At 36.4% G+C, this 20,403-nt stretch overlaps 1 protein-coding gene across 1 annotated transcript in view; it reads right to left on the reverse strand.

Moving 5' to 3' along the window:
- The window catches only part of LOC120856988 (serine/threonine-protein kinase TNNI3K), a 330,300-nt gene that overhangs the window by 301,484 nt on the left and 8,413 nt on the right, over positions 1–20,403 (reverse strand). The window contains exons 3-4 of the mRNA XM_040232554.1: positions 14,871–14,956; positions 13,699–13,796 (exon numbers count right to left, since the gene is read on the reverse strand). Of these exons, the coding sequence (XP_040088488.1) occupies positions 13,699–13,796; positions 14,871–14,956 (184 nt within the window). The remainder of the gene's footprint in view (positions 1–13,698; positions 13,797–14,870; positions 14,957–20,403) is intronic.

Below are 20,403 nucleotides of genomic sequence, written 5' to 3' on the forward strand. Positions count from 1 at the left end.
TAAAGTCCACTTGGTCATGGCGTATGATCTTTTTAATGTCTTGCTGGATTCTGTTTGCTAGAATTTTGTTAAGGATTTTTGCATCTATGTTCATCAGTGATATTGGCCTGTAGTTTTCTTTTTTTGTGTCACCTTTGTCAGGTTTTGGTATTAGGGTGATGGTGGCCTCATAGAATGAGTTTAGAAGTTTACCTTCCTCTGCAATTTTCTGGAAGACTTTGAGTAGGATAGGTGTTAGCTCTTCTCTAAATTTTAGGTAGAATTCAGCTGTGAAGCCGTCTGGACCTGGGCTTTTGTTTGCTGGAAGATTTCTGATAACAATTTCAATTTCCATGCTTGTGATGGGTCTGTTAAGATTTTCTGTTTCTTCCTGGTTCAGTTTTGGAAAGTTGTACTTTTCTAAGAATTTGTCCATTTCTTCCAGGTTGTCCATTTTATTGGCATATAATTGCTGATAGTAGTATCTAATGATCCTTTGTATTTCTGTGTTGTCTGTTGTGATCTCTCCATTTTCATTTCTAATTTTATTGATTTGATTTTTATCCCTTTGTTTCTTGATGAGTCTGGCTAATGGTTTGTCAATTTTATTTGTCTTTTCAAAGAACCAGCTTTTGGCTTTGTTGATTTTTGCTTGGTCCCTTTTGTTTCTTTTGCCTTTATTTCTGCCCTAATTTTTAAGATTTCTTTCCTTCTACTAACCCTGGGGTTCTTCATTTCTTGCTTTTCTAGTTTTTTAGGTGTAGTTAGGTTATTTATTTGACTTTTTTCTTGTTTCTTGAGGTATGCTGGTATTGCTATGAACCTTCCCCTTGGCACTGCTTTTACAGTGTCCCACAGGTTTTGGGTTGTTGTGTTTTCATTTTCATTCATTTCTAGGCATATTTTGATTTCTTTTTTTATTTTTTCTGTGATTTGTTAGTTATTCAGCAGTGTGTTGTTCAGCCTCCATATGTTGGAATTTTTAAATGGTTTTTCTCCAGTAATGGAGATCTAATCTTACTGCATTGTGGTCAGAAAAGATGCTTGGAATGATTTCATTTTTTAAAAGTTTACGAAGGCTAGATTTATGGCCCAGGATGTGATCTATCCTGGAGAAGGTTCCCGTGTGCGCTTGAGAAAAAGGGTGAAATTCATTGTTTTGGGGTGAAATGTCTTATAGATATCAGGTAGGTCTAACTGATCTATTGTATCATTTAAAGTTTGTGTTTCCTTGTTAATTTTCTGTTTAGTTGCTCTATCCCTAGGTGTGAGTGGGGTATTAAAGTCTCCCACTATTATTGTGTTATTGTTGATTTCCCCTTTCATACTTGTTAGCATTCATCTTACATACTGCAGTGCTCCTATGCTGGGTGCATATAAAATTGTTATATCTTCTTCTTGGATTGATCCTTTGATCATTATGTAGTGTCCTTCTTTGTCTCTTTTCACAGCCTTTGTTTTAAAGTCTATTTTATCTGATATGAGTATTGCTACTCCTGCTCTTTTGGTCTCCATTTGCATGGAATTTCTTTTTCCAGCCCTTCACTTTCAGTCTGTATGTGTCCCTTGTTTTGAGGCGGGTCTCTTGTAGACAACATATATAGGGGTCTTGTTTTTGTATCCATTCAGCCAGTCTTTGTCTTTTGGTTGTGGTATTCAACCCATTTATGTTTAAGGTAATTATTGATAAGTATGATCCCATTGCCATTTACTTTATTGTTTTTGGTTTGATTTATACACCCTTTTTGTGTTTCCTGTCTAGAGAAGATCCTTTAGCATTTGTTGGAGAGCTGGTTTGGTGGTGCTGAATTCTCTCAGCTTTTGCTTGTCTATAAAGCTTTCGATTTCTCCTTCATATTTGAATGAGATCCTTGCTGGGTACAGTAATCTGGGCTGTAGGTTATTTTCTTTCATCACTTTAAGTATGTCCTGCCATTTCCTCCTGGCCTGAAGAGTTTCTATTGAAAGATCAGCTGTTATCCTTATGGGAATCCCCTTGTGTGTTATTTGTTGTTTTTCCCTTGCTGCTTTTAATATTTGTTCTTTGTGTTTGATCTCTGTTAATTTGATTACTATGTGTCTTGGGTTTTGCCTTGGGTTCATCCTGTTTGGGACTCTCTGGGTTTCTTGGACTTGGGTGATTATTTCCTTCCCCATTTTAGGGAAGTTTTCAACTATTATCTCCTCAAGTACTTTCTCATGGTCTTTCTTTTTGTCTTCTTCTGGGACTCCTATGATTCGAATGTTGGGGCATTTAACACTGTCCTGGAGGTCTCTCAGATTGTCCTCATTTCTTTTAATTCCTTTTTATTTTTTCCTCTCTGTTTCATTTATTTCTACCATTCTATCTCCTACCTCACTTATCCTATCTTGTGCCTCCATTATTCTATTTTTGGTTCACTCCAGAGTGTTTTTGAACTCATTTATTGCATTATTCATTATATGTTGACTCTTTTCTATTTCTTCTAGGTCCTTGTTAAACCTTTTTTTGCATCTTCTCAATCCTTGTCTCCAGGCTATTTATCTGTAACTCCATTTTGTTTTCAAGATTTTGGATCATTTTCACTATCATTATTCAGAATTCTTTATCAGGTAGATTCCCTCTCCCTTCCTCTTTTGTTTGGTTTGGTGGGCATTTAACCTGTTCCTTTACCCCTGAGTATTTCTCTGCCATTTCATCTTGTTTAGATTGCTGTGTTTTGGGTTGCCTTTCCATATTCTGGCAGTTTGTGGAGTTCTCTTTTGTGGAGTTTTCTCACTGTCGGTTGGGTTGGACAGGTGGCTTGTCAAGGTTTCCTGGTTAGGGAAGCTTGTGTGGGTGTTCTGGTGGGTCGAGCTGGATTTCTTCTCTCTGGAGTGTAATGAAGTGTCCAGTAATGAGTTATGAGATGTCAGTGGGTTTGGAGTGACTTTGGGCAGCCTGTATATTGAAGCTCAGGGCTATATTCCTGCATTAGTGGAGAATTTGTGTGGTATGTCTTGCTCTGGAGCTTGTTGGCCCTTGGGTGAAGCTTGGTTTCAGTGTAGGTATGGAGGCTTTTGGATGAGCTCCTGTCAATTAATGTTCCCTGAAATCAGGAGTTCTCTGGTGTTCTCAGGATTTGGGTTTAAGCCTCCTGTCTCTGGTTTTCAGTCTTATTCTTACAGTAGCCTCAAGACTTCTCAATCTCCTTTTGAAGACAATGGGCTGCTTTTCTGGGTACCTGATGTCCTCTGCTGGCATTCAGAAGTTGTTTTGTGGAATTTACCCAGCATTCAAATGTTCTTTTGATGAATTTGTGGGGGAGAAACTGGTCTCCCCATCCTATTCCTCTGCCATCTTAGGACTGCCCCCCTTCTTTTTCCTTTTGAAATGTCACTTCCTCATAAATTTCTTATACTTCCAGATGATTTTCAGGTCTGCTACCCAAGAACTAAACCAGCACACCATAACATAGAATGTTTTCTTTAAATGTGCATTTAAATCAAAACCAATCTGGAATTTCAACTTAGGTGTCCTGGGTAAGATATGTTACATCTACTGCCAAGCACCTTTCTACTAGAAAAATTTTGCTTTTCATGTGCAAGCCTCTTGTATATATCATATGTAATTTTAATGAGTAAAAAATGGTATAAGTATGTAGAGATGTGAGTACATACCATATCCTTACAAGTATAAGTTTATATATTCATATTAATGTACTGGTCCCATGACTGACCTAATTGTATGATAATAACTGCTCATGAAAGTTCATACTTTCATGGCTTTTTTGAAATAATTCTGAATATATCTTCAGAAAAGATATGATTTATTAAAGCTTTCAGTGTGATGAAAATACATCGCAGTTCAAAAGCATAAATTTTTCAGGGCTCAGCTTTCTTTATAGTCCAACTGTCACAACCATACATGACTACTGGAAAAACCATAACTTTGAACAGACAGACCTCTGTTGGTAAAGTAATGTCTCTGCTTTTTAATATGCTGTCTAGGTTGGTCATAGCTCATCTTCCAAGGAGCAAGCGTCTTTTAATTTCATGGCTGCAGTCACCATCTGCAGTGATTCTGGAGCCCCCCAAAATAAGTCTCTCACTGTTTCCATTGTTTCCCCATCGCCATGAAGGGAGGGGACTGGATTCATGATCTTAGTTTTCTGAATGTTGAGTTTTAAGCCAACTTTTTCACTCTCCTCTTTCAGTTTCATCAAGAGGTTCTTTAGTTCTTCTTCACTTTTTTAAATGTGCATTTAAAGGATGGTATCAAATGCGTATCTGAGGTTATTGGTATGTCTCCCAGCAATCTTGATTCCAGTTTGTGCTTCATCCAGCCTGGCATTTCACATGATGTACTCTAAACATAAGTTAAATAAGCTGAGTGTCAATATACAGCCTTGTCATACTTCTTTCCCGATTTGGAACCAGTCTGTTGTTACATGTCCAGTTGTAAGTGTTGCTTCTTGACCTGCATACAGATTTCTCAGGAGGCAGACAAAACGTGGTCCACTGGAGAAGGGAAGGGCAAATCACTTCAGTATTCTTGCCTTGAGAACCCCTGAACAGTATGAATGACATAGTATGTCTCTAGTAAATGTTTTTGAAATAAAAGTTCAACAATAATAATTAGCTTTTATTAAATACTTACTATATACTAGGTATTTTGCTGCATGTCATACTGCATATGATTTTTCCTTTTTAAAGCTGTAAACCACTCAATGAAATCAGAAATTATATTTCCTCCATTTCAGAGATACAGAGAAAGAGGGCAATTTGTCTAAGATATACACTGTTAAGTCTCAGAACTGATATATTTACAAGAATAGTGTAGCTTTTAAGCTAGCAGTATTTATTAAGGTACATTATTGAATAAATAAATATCAAGCATTGTTTGTACTAATGTTTGAGTACCCATTAATTCCTCAAAAGTATTTATAAAGGATCTTCACAATTTGTACACATTGAGGAAACAAACAAACAAAAAGACCAATGCTCAAAGTTTACATGCGAAATAAACAAATTAATAATTACAAGGGCTGTGATTAAAAAAAAAAACAAAAACACGAATTTGTAACTGAAACCCAAAAGAGAATACAGTAACGTCTGTTTGAGAAAGCTCAAGAAGGCTAAATTTTCTTGTTTTTACACAAATAATACTTTTATATCAGGAAAAGAAATAAAAAAAGATATTCAAGCAGAAGAAATAACAACAATAAAAACACAGGTATGAAAGTACATAATCTAAAGAATGGAGTAATCTAAAATAGTGTTTTTCAAACTTTAACTCATAAACCTGTTATGTGGGATTTTTCTTTTCTTTAGGAAAAGTACATCCCAGCTGAATAGGGAGTAAGATTCTTCATTCCCCCAAATCTCTCATTTGAGGCAGATGCAGCTGATTCTCGGACCACAATTTGAATTGCAAGACTTGAACTAAAATCCTCAACATGTAGCCTTTGACTGCTTGCATCAAAACTGCTTTAACTCTTTGCTAAAGAAAATTATATTCTCAGCTTATATTAGATGTACCAAATTAGATTATGGTGATGTGGAGAGGGAAATATTCATTTTAAACCTGTAGTTACCCCCATTACATTTGAAAGCCATTAATTTTGGAAGTTCAGAGAATGCAAGAAAAGAGTCTGGAAATTGAAATCAGCAAAATGGTGAACTAAGGGATCTTGAATATCTAATTTAGGAGTTTGAATTTTATTATACAGGCTATGGGTGGCCATCAGATCTAATCCTTTGAATATGTTTGTCACTTCCACAGTATAATCATAAGAGATTTGATTTAGGTCATACTTGAGTGGTTTTCCCTACTTTCTTCAATTTCAGTCTGAATTTGGCAATAAGGAGTTCATGATCTGAGTCACCACGGTCAGCTCCCAGTCTTGTTTTTGCTGACTGTATAGAGCTTCTTCATCTTTGGCTGCAAAGAATATAATCAATCTGATTTTGGTACTGACCATCCAGTGATGTCCATGTGTAGAGTCTTCTCTTGTGTTGTTGGAAGAGGGTGTTTGCTATGATCAGTGCATTCTCTTGGCAAAACTCTGTTAGCCTTTGCCCTGTTTTGTTTTGTACTCCAAGGCCAAATTTGCCTGTTACTCCAGATATCTCTTCATCTCCTACTTTTGCATTCAAGTCCCTAATGATGAAAAGGACATCTTTTTGGGGTGTTAGTTCTAGAAGGTTTTGTAGGTCTTCATAGAACCATTCAGCTTCTTTAGCATTACTGTTTTGGGCACAGACTTGGATTACTGTGATATTGAATTGTTTGCCTTGGAAATGAACAGAGATCATTCTGTCGTTTTTGCAATTGCACCTAAGTACTGCATTTTGACTCATTTGTTAACTATGAGGGCTACTCCACTTCTTCTAAGGGATTCTTGCCCACAGTAGGACATATAATGGTCATCTGAATTAAATTCACCCATTCTAGTCCATTTTAGTTCACTGATTCCCAAAATGTCAATGTTCACTCTTCCCATCTCCTGCTTGACCACTTCTAATTTACCTTGATTCATGGACCTAACATTCCAGGTTTACTTGAGATCATTTTAGAGGCAACCTAAAAATATATGTGATCATGACAGTGTAACCTGTATGGATTTTCCCTATTGACAGGTCAAATGTATAAAATGGAACAAAATATAAGACACAACTGTTCTCAGGCAATAAAGAACATGAAAAAGGAACTTGGGAGATGGAAAAGATACAAAGTAAGCCTCCACAATATTCCATGATCTCCCTGGCTTTCTGCCTGTAACAGAAGAGACGGTAGAAAGGTAGATTTACTGAGTTGAGACTAAAGATCAGGTTTACAGGATTATGGGTTTCCCAGGTGACTCAGTGGTAAAGAATCCACCTACCAATGCAAGGATTGCAGGAGACCCAGGTACGGTTCCTGGGTTGGGAACATCCCGTGGAGGATGCAATCACAACTCGCTTCCATATTCTTGCCTAGAAAATCCCAAGGATAGAGGAGCCTGGTGGGACTACAGTCTATAAGGTTGCAGAGTTGGACATGACTGAACATGAGTGAGTGAGTTCAAAGATTATAAAATGGCTGTAATTTGAGGAACAGGGAAACTGAAGAGAAAAAGAAGTTGCACGGAGAGAGGACTGTAGAAGTCTGCATGGAGATTCAATATAGGTTCTTCAGTTGGGCTTCAGAGAAAGAATCTAGGATGTAGGAATCACCACTTGATTTATGACCAAAAGGTGAATGGTAAGCGAATCAGAGGTTATGGTAGTGCTAGGAGATTTTAGAGTTTCACTCAGCCAGAAGTGTGGAATATTATCAAGTCTCTTGGGCATTCAGGTGAGATACTACAAATCCAGGCCTTAGAAATAAGAACCATATTTATAGGTCGTTCTCAAATCAAGACTAACTATAAAACATGAATCCACCAACATAAACTAACTGCCAGAAACAAAACAAACTCAACATCTTTAAGGGAAGATGGCATAATGAAGATTTCTTGCAACAATCAATACACATGTCTAACATGTAATCAAAATTGGTACATAAGGAAAACAAAAAATGTAATACGTAGTCAACAGAAAAAGCATTCAATATAACAAACACTGCAATAATCCAGGTATTAGAAACAATATATAAAGCATTTAAAACAGCCACTAATGAAAAGCTCAAGAATTTAAATGAAAATATGGAAACATATTTCCCAAATGGGGAAAGGAGTGCACGAAGGCTGTATATTGTCACCCGGCTTATTTAACTTATATGCAGAGTACATCATGAGAAACGCTGGGGCTGGATGAAGCACAAGCTGGAATCAAGATTACTGGGAGAAATGTCAATAACCTCAGATATGCAGATGACACCATCCTTATGGCAGAAAACGAAGAACTAAAGAGCCTCTTGATGAAAGTGAAAGAGGAGAGTGAAAAAGTTGGCTTAAAATTCAACATTCAGAAAACTAATATCATGGCATCCAGTCCCCTCAGTTCATGGCAAATAGATGGGGAAACTATGGAAACAGTGAGAGACTTATTTTGGGGGGCTCCAAAATCACTGCAGATGGTAACTGCAGCCATGAAATTAAAGGACGCTTGTTCCTTGGAAGAAGAGCTATGACCAACCTAGATAGCATATTAAAAAGCAGAGACATTACTTTACCAACAGAGGTCTGTCTGTTCAAAGTTATGGTTTTTCCAGTAGTCACGTATGGGTGTGACAGTTGGACTATAGAGAAAGCTGAGCACCAAAGAATTGATACTTTTGAACTGTGGTGTCAGAGAAGATTCTTGAGAGTTCCTTGGACTGAAAGGAGATCCAAGCAGTCAATCCTAAAGGAAATCAGTCCTGAATATTCACTGGAAGGACTGATGTTGATGCCAAAACTCCAATACAATACTTGGCCATCTGATGCAAAGGATCGACTGATTGGAAAAGACCCTGATACTGGGAAAGATTGAAGGCGGGAGAAGGGGATGCCAGAGGATGAAATGGTTGGATGGCATCACTGACACGATGGATATGAGTTTGAGCAAGCTCTGAGAGCTGGTGATGGACAGGGAATCCTAGTGTCCTCATGTGGTCGCGAAGTGTTGAACATGACTTAGCAACTGAACTTAACTGATGGAAACATAAATGAAAAGAAATGTAACCATAGCAGAGAATTTGAAATTATATTTTAACACGAAGTGGAAATTCTGAAACTGAAAATTACATCTGAAATGAATAATTCTTAGTAGATTAATATCACATGGGTGATGGCAAATAAATGGTATTAAAACTTGGGAAAACTGGTCAACCACTTGTAAAAGAATGAAACTAGATCACTTTCTAACACCATACACAAAAATAAACTCAAAATGGATTGAAGATCTAAACATAATACCACAAACTATAAAACTCTTAGAGGAGAACATAGGCAAAACACTCTCTGACATAAATCACAGCAGGATCCTCTATGACCCACCTCCCAGAATACTGGAAATAAAAGCAAAAATAAACAAATGGGACCTAATTAAAATTAAAAGCTTCTGCACAACAAAGGAAACTATAAGCAAGGTGAAAAGACAGCCTTCAGAATGGGAGAAAATAATAGCAAATGAAGCAACTGACAAACAACTAATCTCAAAAATATACAAGCAACTCATGCAGCTCAATTCCAGAAAAATAAATGACCCAGTCAAAAAAGGGGCCAAAGAACTAAATAGGCATTTCTCCAAAGAAGACATACAGATGGCTAACAAATGCATGAAAAGATGCTCAACATCACTCATTATCAGAGAAATGCAAATCAAAACCACAATAAGGTACCATTTCACGCCAGCCAATATGGCAGTGATCCAAAAGTCTACAAGCAATAAATGCTGGAGAGGGTGTGGAGAAAAGGGAACCTTCTTACACTGTTGGTGGGAATGCAAACTAGGACAGCCACTATGGAGAACAGTGTGGAGATTCCTTAAAAAAACTGCAAATAGAACTGCAATCCCACTGCTGGGCATACACACCAAGGAAACCAGAATTGAAAGAGACACGTGTACCCCAATGTTCATTGCAGCACTGTTTATAATAGCCAGGACATGAAAGCAACCTAGATGTCCATCAGCAGATGAATGGATAAGAAAGCTGTGGTACATATACACAATGGAGTATTACTCAGCCATTAAAAAGAACACATTTGAATCAGTTCTAATGAGGTGGATGAAACTGGAGCCGATTATACAGAGTGAAGTAAGCCAGAAAGAAAAACACCAACACACTATACTAACACATATATATGGAATTTAGAAAGATGGTAACGATAACCCTATACGCGAGACACCAAAAGAGACACAGATGTATAGAACAGTCTTTTGGACTCTGTGGGAGAGGGAGAGGGTGGGATGATTTGGGAGAATGGCATTGAAACATGTATAATATTATATAAGAAACAAATTGCAGGCTAGGTTCAATGCAGGATATAGGATGCTTGGGGCTGGTGCACTGGGATGACCCAGAGAGATGGTATGGGGAGGGAGTGGGAGGGGGGTTCAGGATTGCGAACACGTGTACACCCATGGCAGATTCATGTTGATGTATGGCAAAACCAATACAGTATTGTAAAGTAAAATAAAATAAAAACAATTATCAGTAAATCCTTCAACAGGTAGATTATTAAACTGTGGTATATCCTTATAGGGGAATACAACTTTCCAATAAAAGAAATGAATTACTGATCACACAACAGTAACATTATGATAAACGATAGACAAAATGAAATAAACTGAATGGACTACATTCATATAAAATCCTAAAAAGGGGAAACTGTAGGGGTAGAAAAGGCATCAGTGGTTTCCAGAGGCCATGTGACATGGAGGAAGGAATTAATTTTATAAAGGTATGAGGGGACTTTTGTCTATGATAGAAAAGTCCTATATCATGATAACAATGATATATATGAATATATACATTTTCAAAAGTCATCAACTATTACACATAAAATTGTGAGTTTTATTGTGCATAAATTATATCTCAATAAATCTGATTCCTTCAAAAAAACAACCAAACAAAAACAAAGAAAGAAAAGTATGGCATCTAACTATTCATATGGCTTTTAAAAGCTCATCATCTTCTCTGTTCTTACTAATGAAAGCAGACATGCCCTCACCTGTGAAAAATACTTAGCTCTGAGGCAGGCCCAGCATTGGAGGATGTATAATTGAATGTGGCCAATAAAATGATTTGAAAATTAAATCATTCTTTTTGTGAGTATTAAGAATAAAATAAATTTCAATTGTAACATTTCTAAAAATAAAAAGAACCATATACCAATTATTGTTCTGTACACATCAAAAATACTCAGATCAAGAAAGGCAAAGCAAATCAGAGAAACTCCTTCAGATTAAAGGAGATTACAGAGACAAGAAAACAAGAAACATATGATTCTGGACAGAACGCTAATCAAAACTAAAAATCAATAGCTATAAATGACAGTATTGGAATAGCTGACCAGATTTGAATTTGGAGTACAGATTAGATAAACAGTACAGTGTCAATTTATATTTTCTGATTTTGATAATTGCATTGTGATTATATAAGTGAATTTCCTTTTTCTTCAGAAATAAAGATATCAATAGGTTTTAGTAGCTATGGGGAATGTTGTCTTCAATTTATTTTCAAATAATTCAGAGAAAGAACAGACTGATGATGGAGATGGGACAATTTGTGAACAATTCATCTGGATAAAGTATTTCTTGTAATAGTCTAGAAGTCATTTTATTTAAATAATAGTAAAATAGAATAAAAAATTATGTGGGGGAAGAAAACTACAGCCCCAAATGAATCAAGAGGCCTACTGCAATAGTCCAGGGAAGATATAATTAGAACTACATTTACTACAACATTAGTATGAATGACTATATTGTTTCCATGTTTACAGTGGAATGGTAAATTTCATTTGTTTTTATCTTTGTTAAAAAATAAGTGGACTTCCCTGGTGGCATGCATTCTATTATCGCTTCTTAAAAATTTTTGCCTACTTTGTGTCCTAAGATTCTAAATTTGTTTAAATTTGTTATTGAAAAGTTGTAGTCCATATATCCTTTGGCAAAATATAAGAAAACAGAACAACTAGAGCAAGGGAAGCTCTAAAAATGGAAATTCAGGTTTCATAAACAGAGGTGGAAAGAAATATATTTTCTTAAGATTGTAGTACTAAATCATTCAGAAACCGTTTGGGTGTTTGTGTCATGCTGTCTTATATAGAAAGACTCTCCCAGATAGTCAGATTCAGGGTTGCACAATACTGACTTGACTGTTCATCACCAGCTTCCTATTCCTTGGAGTACTTCTACTGTCACATCCTGCCATTTAGCAGAAAAGCTGGTATCAGACACTGTTTCCAATACCCTCAACTCAGTCTTCATTCAAGTTCTGTAGGATGATTCAGTTTAGTTCAGTTCATTTCAGTCGCTCAGTCATGTCTGACTCTGCAACCCCATGAACCATAGCATGCCAGGCCTCCCTGTCCATCACCAACTGCTGGAGTCTACCCAAACCCATGTCCATTGAGTTGGTGATGCCATCCAACCATCTCATCCTCTGTCATCCCCTTCTCCTCCTGCCCTTGATCTTTCCCAACATCAGGGTCTTTCAAATGAGTCAGCTCTTCGCATGAGGTGGCCAAAATCCTGGAGTTTCAGATTCAACATCAGTCCTTCCAATGAACACCCAGGACTAATCTCCTTTAGGATGGACTGGCTGGATCTCCTTGCAGTCCAAGGGACTCTCAAGAGTCTTCTCCAATACCACAATTCAAAAGCATCAATTCTTCTGCACTCAGCTCTCTTTATAATCCAACTCTCACATCCATACATGATCACTGGAAAAACCATAGCCTTGACTAGATGGACCTTTGTTGACAAAGTAATGTCTCTGCTTTTTAATATGCTGTCTAGGTTGGTCATAACTTTCCTTCCAAGGAGTAAGCATCTTTTAATTTCATGGCTGCAGTCACCATCTGCAGTGATTTTGGTGTTAAAGACAACTTAGCACTTACTGAAACTCTCTTCCAGAAGGAATTGGATAAACTGTCTAAGCATTGACTGAGCTTGAAAAAGGATAAGGATTAGAACATTTGCACGATGAATCACAAGAACATATGTGAATATGAATCATGGGAATATCAGCTCTTCCCCCCACACCTTTGAGATAAACTCTCTAAAGGTTGGGGGAGGGTTGCAGAGCAAAGTGAAAGTGATCCAGATACAAGCAAACAGCTGCCCCCTCCACCACCTGCCCGAGCCACTACCACACCTGCACATACAAAACTGAAACAAAATCCTGTTACAGATTCATATGACATTGAGAAAGAACAATATATGCAATAAGAGCCAACCGTACTTAATACTAATCATTTGTTGTTGTTCAATTGCTCAGTCATGTCCGACTTTTTGCGACCCCATGAACAGCAGCATGCCAGGCTTCTCTGTCTAGATATCCAACTTTAATTTTCAATTTCCTTTTCCATAAAATAAGGACTAACAGGAAACTCACTAAGTTATTTTAATGTTAAAGAAATAATATATATAAAACCTAGTGAGATATTTAGCTTGTAATAAGTACAGAATAAGTAGACGCTTACTACAATCAGAAAATGAGCTTTTATGTTTAATTTATATGTTGAATAAATTCATATTTATGACAGTGTCAAGGATCTATCCCACCACTGAGTATCCCAGTTTATCCAATCCACTTTTTTTTTTTAAAGGTACTGAAGTTATGTTAAAACCAAGGTCTGATGCAAAGGGAAAAAAAAAAAAAAAAACTGAAGCACAAATATGATAAAAGAAAGAAACTAAAGGGAGCCCTAGAGATATTTTGTTTATTAGGAAAACACACAGAAAAATGCAGCTTCAACGTGCTTCTTTCATCCTCAAATGCAGCTTCATCATCTTTTACATTGAGGCAGCTTGGTCTCCTTGGAAGGAGCTCTGGCAAGAAAACCAGGCTGTCAGATCTTAAATTCTGGCTAACCACTAGCTAACCATGTAACCCTGAGATAATAATATAATTTATTCCCAGAGTTCTTGTGAGAATTAAATAAGATAAAGATGGAAAGCTGTAAAGTGAATATGTTCTGATGATATCTGCTCAACAAAGAAGCAGCTAGAAGTCTATCCAGTAACATAATGCTCTCATCACCCTGCATATTTCCATGATCATTAATTTGAAAAATCAAACAAAAAACAAAGCCCATCATCTTTGGTTCTAATACAAAACATGTGTACCTTGTAAACTGCCAAATGCAAGGCTGTAAATCCATTTCTTGTCAGTCGAGATGGGCGGAGACCTTTTAACATAAGGGTTCTAATATGTGACTTGTTGCCTTAGAGAGAAAAAAATTGAGAAAAGTCAAATTGTGGAGATAGACGAAGGGACTTAAAAATCTTTAGGTTAATCTTTAGTGGAATGATAAACATCATGCCAATGTATGAAAATGTCAGACTGCTGTTCTGCAGGCCATTTGTTAAGTTTTCAGTTAATCAACAACCTTACTTATTAGTGAAAATTTCTGCCATTACATTTATAAAACTTTGTATCAGTGCCGTGTATTTTAATGAATTTATGCTACATTTTTATTTGGTGCTCTTCTAATAATGTTTTAAAAAGTAAAAACATAAAAGCGTTCATCCTAGTAAATGATTTAATATTTGTGAAAACGCTTAGATAGAAATCAGAACCTCACTACATCATTAGTTTATTTAGATCAGAGAAATATGGAGGAAATGACTAAGGTTGGAAAGGTGTGTTCAAATTTGGGAAGATATGTTATTTGGGGAGTGGTGATGGGATATATTTAGAGTCCATACTTATATATTAGTTTTCTTTTAAAAACTGAGTCCAAAGCATACTAGCTTGGATTAACAAAAAAAGCATTCATTTACTAATTCAGTAAATTTACTGAGTACCTACTATATGCCAGGCACCATCCTAGATGCTTGGGATACATTAATGAAGGGAACAGAACAAGTTATGAACCGAATTTCACTTAGTCTTCACCTTGACCAATTTTCACTTTGGGATTTTGTCTTTGGCATTTATTACCTTCTATATATTTTACTGCAGATTGTGAAGCAATTGCTTGATGATGTTTTGAGGAATGCTTTAAGTGCATCTGAATTTAACCTAATCCCTGACTAGCATGCCTGATACTGAAAAAAAATGCCTTTAAAAAAATTTCCAAGTATACCGGATTCAAGGTAGGAACACAATAAAACTTAAATTCAGAGCTAAATCAATGGGAATATCTGTCTAGAAGTTAGTTACTTATTCACCTGAAGCAAAGCAAAAGAAAAAACTGAGTATGAATAGAATTCTCTTGTAAACTATAAAGCAGCTAAAATCACTGACCATGTATCCATATAACTAGTTTACAGAGTATTGAGTTCCAAGCACTCACCTCCACAAATGCAACATAAATGAAGTAGAGACAGACCATTTTCTGTGCGGTAATTTAAATTGACTTTACTGAAGGCATCATCAGAGCTAAAAAGAAAATTTACATATGATTACAAATTTCGGCTTTTAGTTTATCATTTTCTCATTTGAAAAATTATAATATGAATCTTGTTACTACAAATTCAGAAATATGTCTCATAGGATTTTTATGTACCTAGAAAAAATAATTTTGATTATACCTCTAGATGAAGAGGGGCTTCCCTAATGGTTCAGCAGTAAAGGATCCGCGTGCCAATGCAGCAGATGTGAATTCAATCCCCGGGATGGGAAGATCCCCTAGAGAACGTTAATGGCAACCCACTCCAGTATAATTGCCATGGACAAAGGACCCTAGCAGGCTACAGTCCATGGGGTCGCAAAGAGTTGGACATGACTTAGTGACCAACAACAACTAGCTGAAGAACAATTAAAATCATGAGAAATAATATTACAAGTTTGAGAGATCAAGTTTAAATTAATGATTCTCATACAAGGTATGTTCTATGTATAATTTGAACTTCTCAGGGTACCCTGATAAATTAAAATTTATGTATAAGTAGAAAACACAGATATTTGAAAGGAAACTCATTTCTCTCACAATCAACACCTTATATAATACTTATGGAGAAATTCAAGAAATTCTCTCCAAAAAGAAAGAAAAAAAAAAAAGTAGCATTTGATAAGATTCTGCAGGAATAGAGTCCCTATGTATTACAAATTCTGCCTGAAGGAAAATTTTCTTATACTCTGACTGGGTCAGATTTCACAGATAAAGAAGGTCTAAACTCTGATAGGGTACTATGATACAGTCCCAGGTGAGAAGAGAAGTAGTGTTACTGATTCAATTAATGAAATCCTTGACTTTGTCTGAACAAAGACCATTGCCCCAGGAGGGCCCTAGAGAGCCATAGGCAGCCTTTGAAAAAAATGTAAAGCTAAAATTCTTGACCTCTTGAGGTCACTGGTACTGCCAGGACATTTTTTCAGTAGATATGAGATCACATCTTTGGCCTCCCAGGTTATTTTCAGGCTGCCTCCTGCCATTTAAATCTCCAGCAGCTTTAGTGAGATAGCAAAGTCTTTGGTGAATAAGCCTTCTATTATCATTTGTAAAGTACGTACACTTGAAAGGTACTATGAATTCAGAACATTATTATCAAGGCACCCAGTTAAAAACTTCAAAAGCTATTGAAATTTTAAAACAGAAAAAGAAAAGGTGCTATTCTCCAGAGTGTTGCAAAAAAGAGAGGCCTCTAATTCAAGAAAATTTGAAGGATCTCAGTAAAATGCTTTAATTAGCAATGGCAAGACCAGTGGTTTGTTTTCAGAGACAGGAGAATATTCCAGAATTTTCCCACCCCCTTAGCCTTCTTGCTTCAACTTCTCAGTAGCAAAACCCATAGACACATTTACTCATATTGAGAAACATACTTCAACTCACTTTGGAATGCCACACATAGAAGTACAATAAGTTCCAAGTCATTTTTACTAACTGTTAATACAGCAAGGAGCCGAGGATTTCATGAAAAATAGTTAAGAATTTAACTTGCTTCTATTTGCACTGTCTCCTACCTCAATGAACAATGCAAAAAAAAAAAAAAATCAAATGAAAACACCACTATTTAAATTGTCTACCCAAATGAGCCTAATTGTAAATGGTATACCTATTTCATAGTATGAATGGAAATTTTATGAAATAATTTGGTTCTTGGAAATATATGGCCTTAGGCTGAGCCAGAGATCTAAATTCTCAAAGTTAATTGTATTATAGATGTGTTGGAGATATTTCACTGATAGGTAATCCTTAAAAAAGTGCACTCAGTAGCCCAGACTTGGAAATGCATTCACAGACACCTTCTCTATAGTTATGATTTCAAATAACACCGGTTTTCTGAAGAGCTGAACTCACCTTTTAAAACTAGGTGGATTGGATTTTTCTCTTAACATCTGTAGGAAATTAGTGCCCATAATGGGCTTCCCTGATGGCTCAGATGGTAAAAATCTGCCTGCAATGCAGGAGACCTGGGTTCGATCCCTGGGTGGGGAAGATCCCCTGGAGAAGGGAATGAATGACTCCAGTATTCTTGCCTGGAAAATTCCATGGACAGAGGAGCCTGGCAGGCTACAGTCTATGGGGTCTTAAAGAGTCAGACAAGACTGAGAGACTAACATTTTCACTTTCGGTGTCCATAATAAAAAGGAAAAGAAAACTGTAAGTAGCAGCTGAAGATAGCTCTGAACTGCTTTGGCTTTTCTTCCTTGGTCCTGTCATCATCCAGCAAAGGAAACACACAATAAGAATACAAGACAGAATACAGAGCATTGGAATGGGGCAGGAGAGGGAAGCCTTCTGTTAAATGTAAAGAACTATATAAAATCTTCAGCATAAGAGGGAACGGGAGAAAGTACTTCCTTGTGAGCTAACTATAATGGAATATATGGCAAATGCTGAAAGAAGATAGAACTTGAGAGCTCCTCTGGAGTAATAAACCCTTGAGTAAATTAGTTTGTCAATGTGTATCTCTAATACAATGCAGCAATACCTACCATGGTTTGATGTTTTAAAAGTGGAAGAAATCATTTCAGCAGTGTAAGTACTTAAATCATGGGCCTTGTATATACACCAGGATTGAAATCCTGTTTCTGTTTTTTAAGTAGTATTTTTTTCCCCCTCCAATTTGAGCAAGTTATTTAACCTCCTCAAGCCTCGTTTTCTTCAGTTACAAAATTTATTAAAATGATTCATATGACATTGCATTGTGAAGAAAATGAGATTAAGTACTTACTATAGTATTTGGTACATGATATGTTATTAAATATTATTTTGACTTTTAGCAAGTTTACTGTGAATATATGACTTTCCTTTTGTAGTCTAAATCTTGAGAGAATTTTAGCACAGTTTTCAAACCAAGTTTGACCTTCTTTGATCTCTCACATTTGACAACCTGTAAATTTCCCTATTTTGACTAAGTTCACTGTTGCGACAGACAGCTAGCACCTATCAGTGATTCAGAGCAACTCTCAGTGATTCACAGCGCAAACTATCACGGTTTTGTGATGCAAGACCAGCAGCATCATTATTATGGGGAAGGTATTAACCCTGAAGCGATTAAAAGAACAAAATCCAAAAGAAAAAAGGTTGTGCTGAAAATCATTTTACTGAGAAGATAGACTTAATTGCTTTCTTTTTCCATGATCTAGCTTTGATGATATATTCAATCAGTCTGGCACAGCATCTACTGAACATCAACTATGTGCTTTACCTCTGTTCTTAATGCTTGTTTCAGATTGTTTCCAACAGTCTATTTGATAGAAACTACTCACTAATTCCCAGATCATTTAAGTGCATCAGTCTTGGGAATATGCATACTAGCTAGAATCCTGCAACTGACCTTAGCATTAATCCTGATAGCTAATGCTCCAAGCAGCTTTGCAAAGGAAGTACATACTGAATAAATAGAAAAGTAAAGTGCTAACATCCAGTGTTTTATTTTTAAAAAATACCAAATGAATGTCTATTTACATAAGACTGAAAATATGAATTAGAGACTTTTTATTTAACAGTCATTCTTTAACTTATTAAATCTTATACTAGACATGACCATTCATAAGTGAATCAGTAGTAGTGGTGGTTTAGTCACTAAGTTGTGTCCTACTCTTGCAACCTGACCCAGGAATCAAACCTGCACATCCTTCCTTACAGGTGTGAATCAGTATAGAGTGCTAAATAGCATCTTGTCAAAACTGAGCTGTAGTCTCTTACTTTTGTTTTCCTCTTGAATTCTACTCTCCCTGAACTCTTGCAGCTTCTGTGAATGCCAACAAAATGAATAAGCAGAAAATAGACTCCCACAGTGGCAGTCAAGTGCAATTTTAATAGTAAAATTTTAATCTAAATTTTAATGACTGGAATGTAATTTTTTAATGAGAGTAACTTTGGGGCTATATTTGAATTCTAATTCTTACTTCTCATTTGCTTATAGTCAAATATTTCTGTTTTGACACATGCAATTAAAGCATTCAAGATTTTAAAGCAATCATTCCTGGATAGATATTTATTTTTCTCTTCTTCTGCTGTATATGTCAAATTCACTGCCAAATGAATATCACTTACATATTCTAATATTCTAAGCTCAATTTATTTTTTAATTCTCCCTTACATTTTTCATCACCTGCCATGCCACACTGTAACTTAACATATTCTAATGAGTTCACAGTGCTTGCTGGGGCATGAATGAAGTTCCTAATTAAAATGAAGTCACTATTCTGAATATACTTTTAATAGTAAATTCTGTCCTTAATCATTAAAAATGGTTGTTTTGTGTCCAAAGGTTACTTTCTTTCTTGTAACATAATGGACTCTTTCCTTAGCCTTTATCTTTTATCCTGAAAAGTATGCAGTTTTGTGATCGAATTAAACTTCTTCTCATGACCTTATCCTTTCAAGGAAATATGTGACATGATCACAAACGGAAACTTATTAAAATTTAACATTTGAACACTTGGCAAAGGCAAAATCTAAAGATAGGTAGATACATTTCTTAAATTAATTTATTGGCTGAAATGTAGGTAAAGGCGAAGAAGATAGAAAGAAGGCCAAATTTTGTTATGGGCCAGCTAGTTTCCAAAACTGATCATTTAGGTTTCAAACGGCTGGTTGTAACTTCTTGTGTAGTTTTTAATGGATGCTGCTGTTACCCGCCCACCCAAAAATCCCTAATAAAAACAGAAAAATCATCAATAAGACCTAGTCCCAGGATGTATACCCAAGAAATATACAGAAACATATTTCTCCAGTATCTCCCAGATCAAGTTTGCGAACTAACACTATGAAGCATATTCATTCTTTCATTCATACATTAAAAAATTATTGAGATATGGTGGTAGATAAAGAAGAGTTGGGGATTCCCTTGTAGCTCCGCTGGTAAAGAATCTGACTGCAATGCAGGATACCCTGATTTGATTCCTGGGTCAGGAAGATTTGTTGGAGAAGGGATAGCCTACCCACTCCAGTATTCTTGGGCTTCCTTAGTGGTTCAGCTGGTAAAGAATCAGCCTGCAATGTGGGAGACCTGGGTTCAATCCCTGGGTTGGGAAGATCCTCTGGAGAGGGGAATGGCTACACACTCCAGGATTCTGGTCTAGAGAATTCCATGGACTGTAAAGTCCGTGAGGTGGCAAAGAGTTTTTGACATGTTACTGTATTCCTGGAGCTAAATGATATCAAAGAAAAAATAAAGGACAGAATGGTATGGACCTAACAGAAGGAGAAGATATTAAGAAGAGGTGGCAAGAATACACAGAAGAACTATACAAAAAAAAAAAAAAATTTCATGAACCAGATAACCACGATGGTGTGATCTCTCACCTAGGGCCAGACATCCTGGAATGCAAAGACAAGTGGGCCTTAGGAAGCATCACGATGAACAAAGCTAGTGGAGTTGATGGAATTCCAGCTGAGCTATTTCATATCCTAAAAGATGATGCTATGAAAC

Source organism: Oryx dammah, unplaced genomic scaffold, assembly GCF_014754425.2.
Source record: "Oryx dammah isolate SB20612 unplaced genomic scaffold, SCBI_Odam_1.1 HiC_scaffold_28, whole genome shotgun sequence".
NCBI lineage: Eukaryota > Metazoa > Chordata > Mammalia > Artiodactyla > Bovidae > Oryx > Oryx dammah.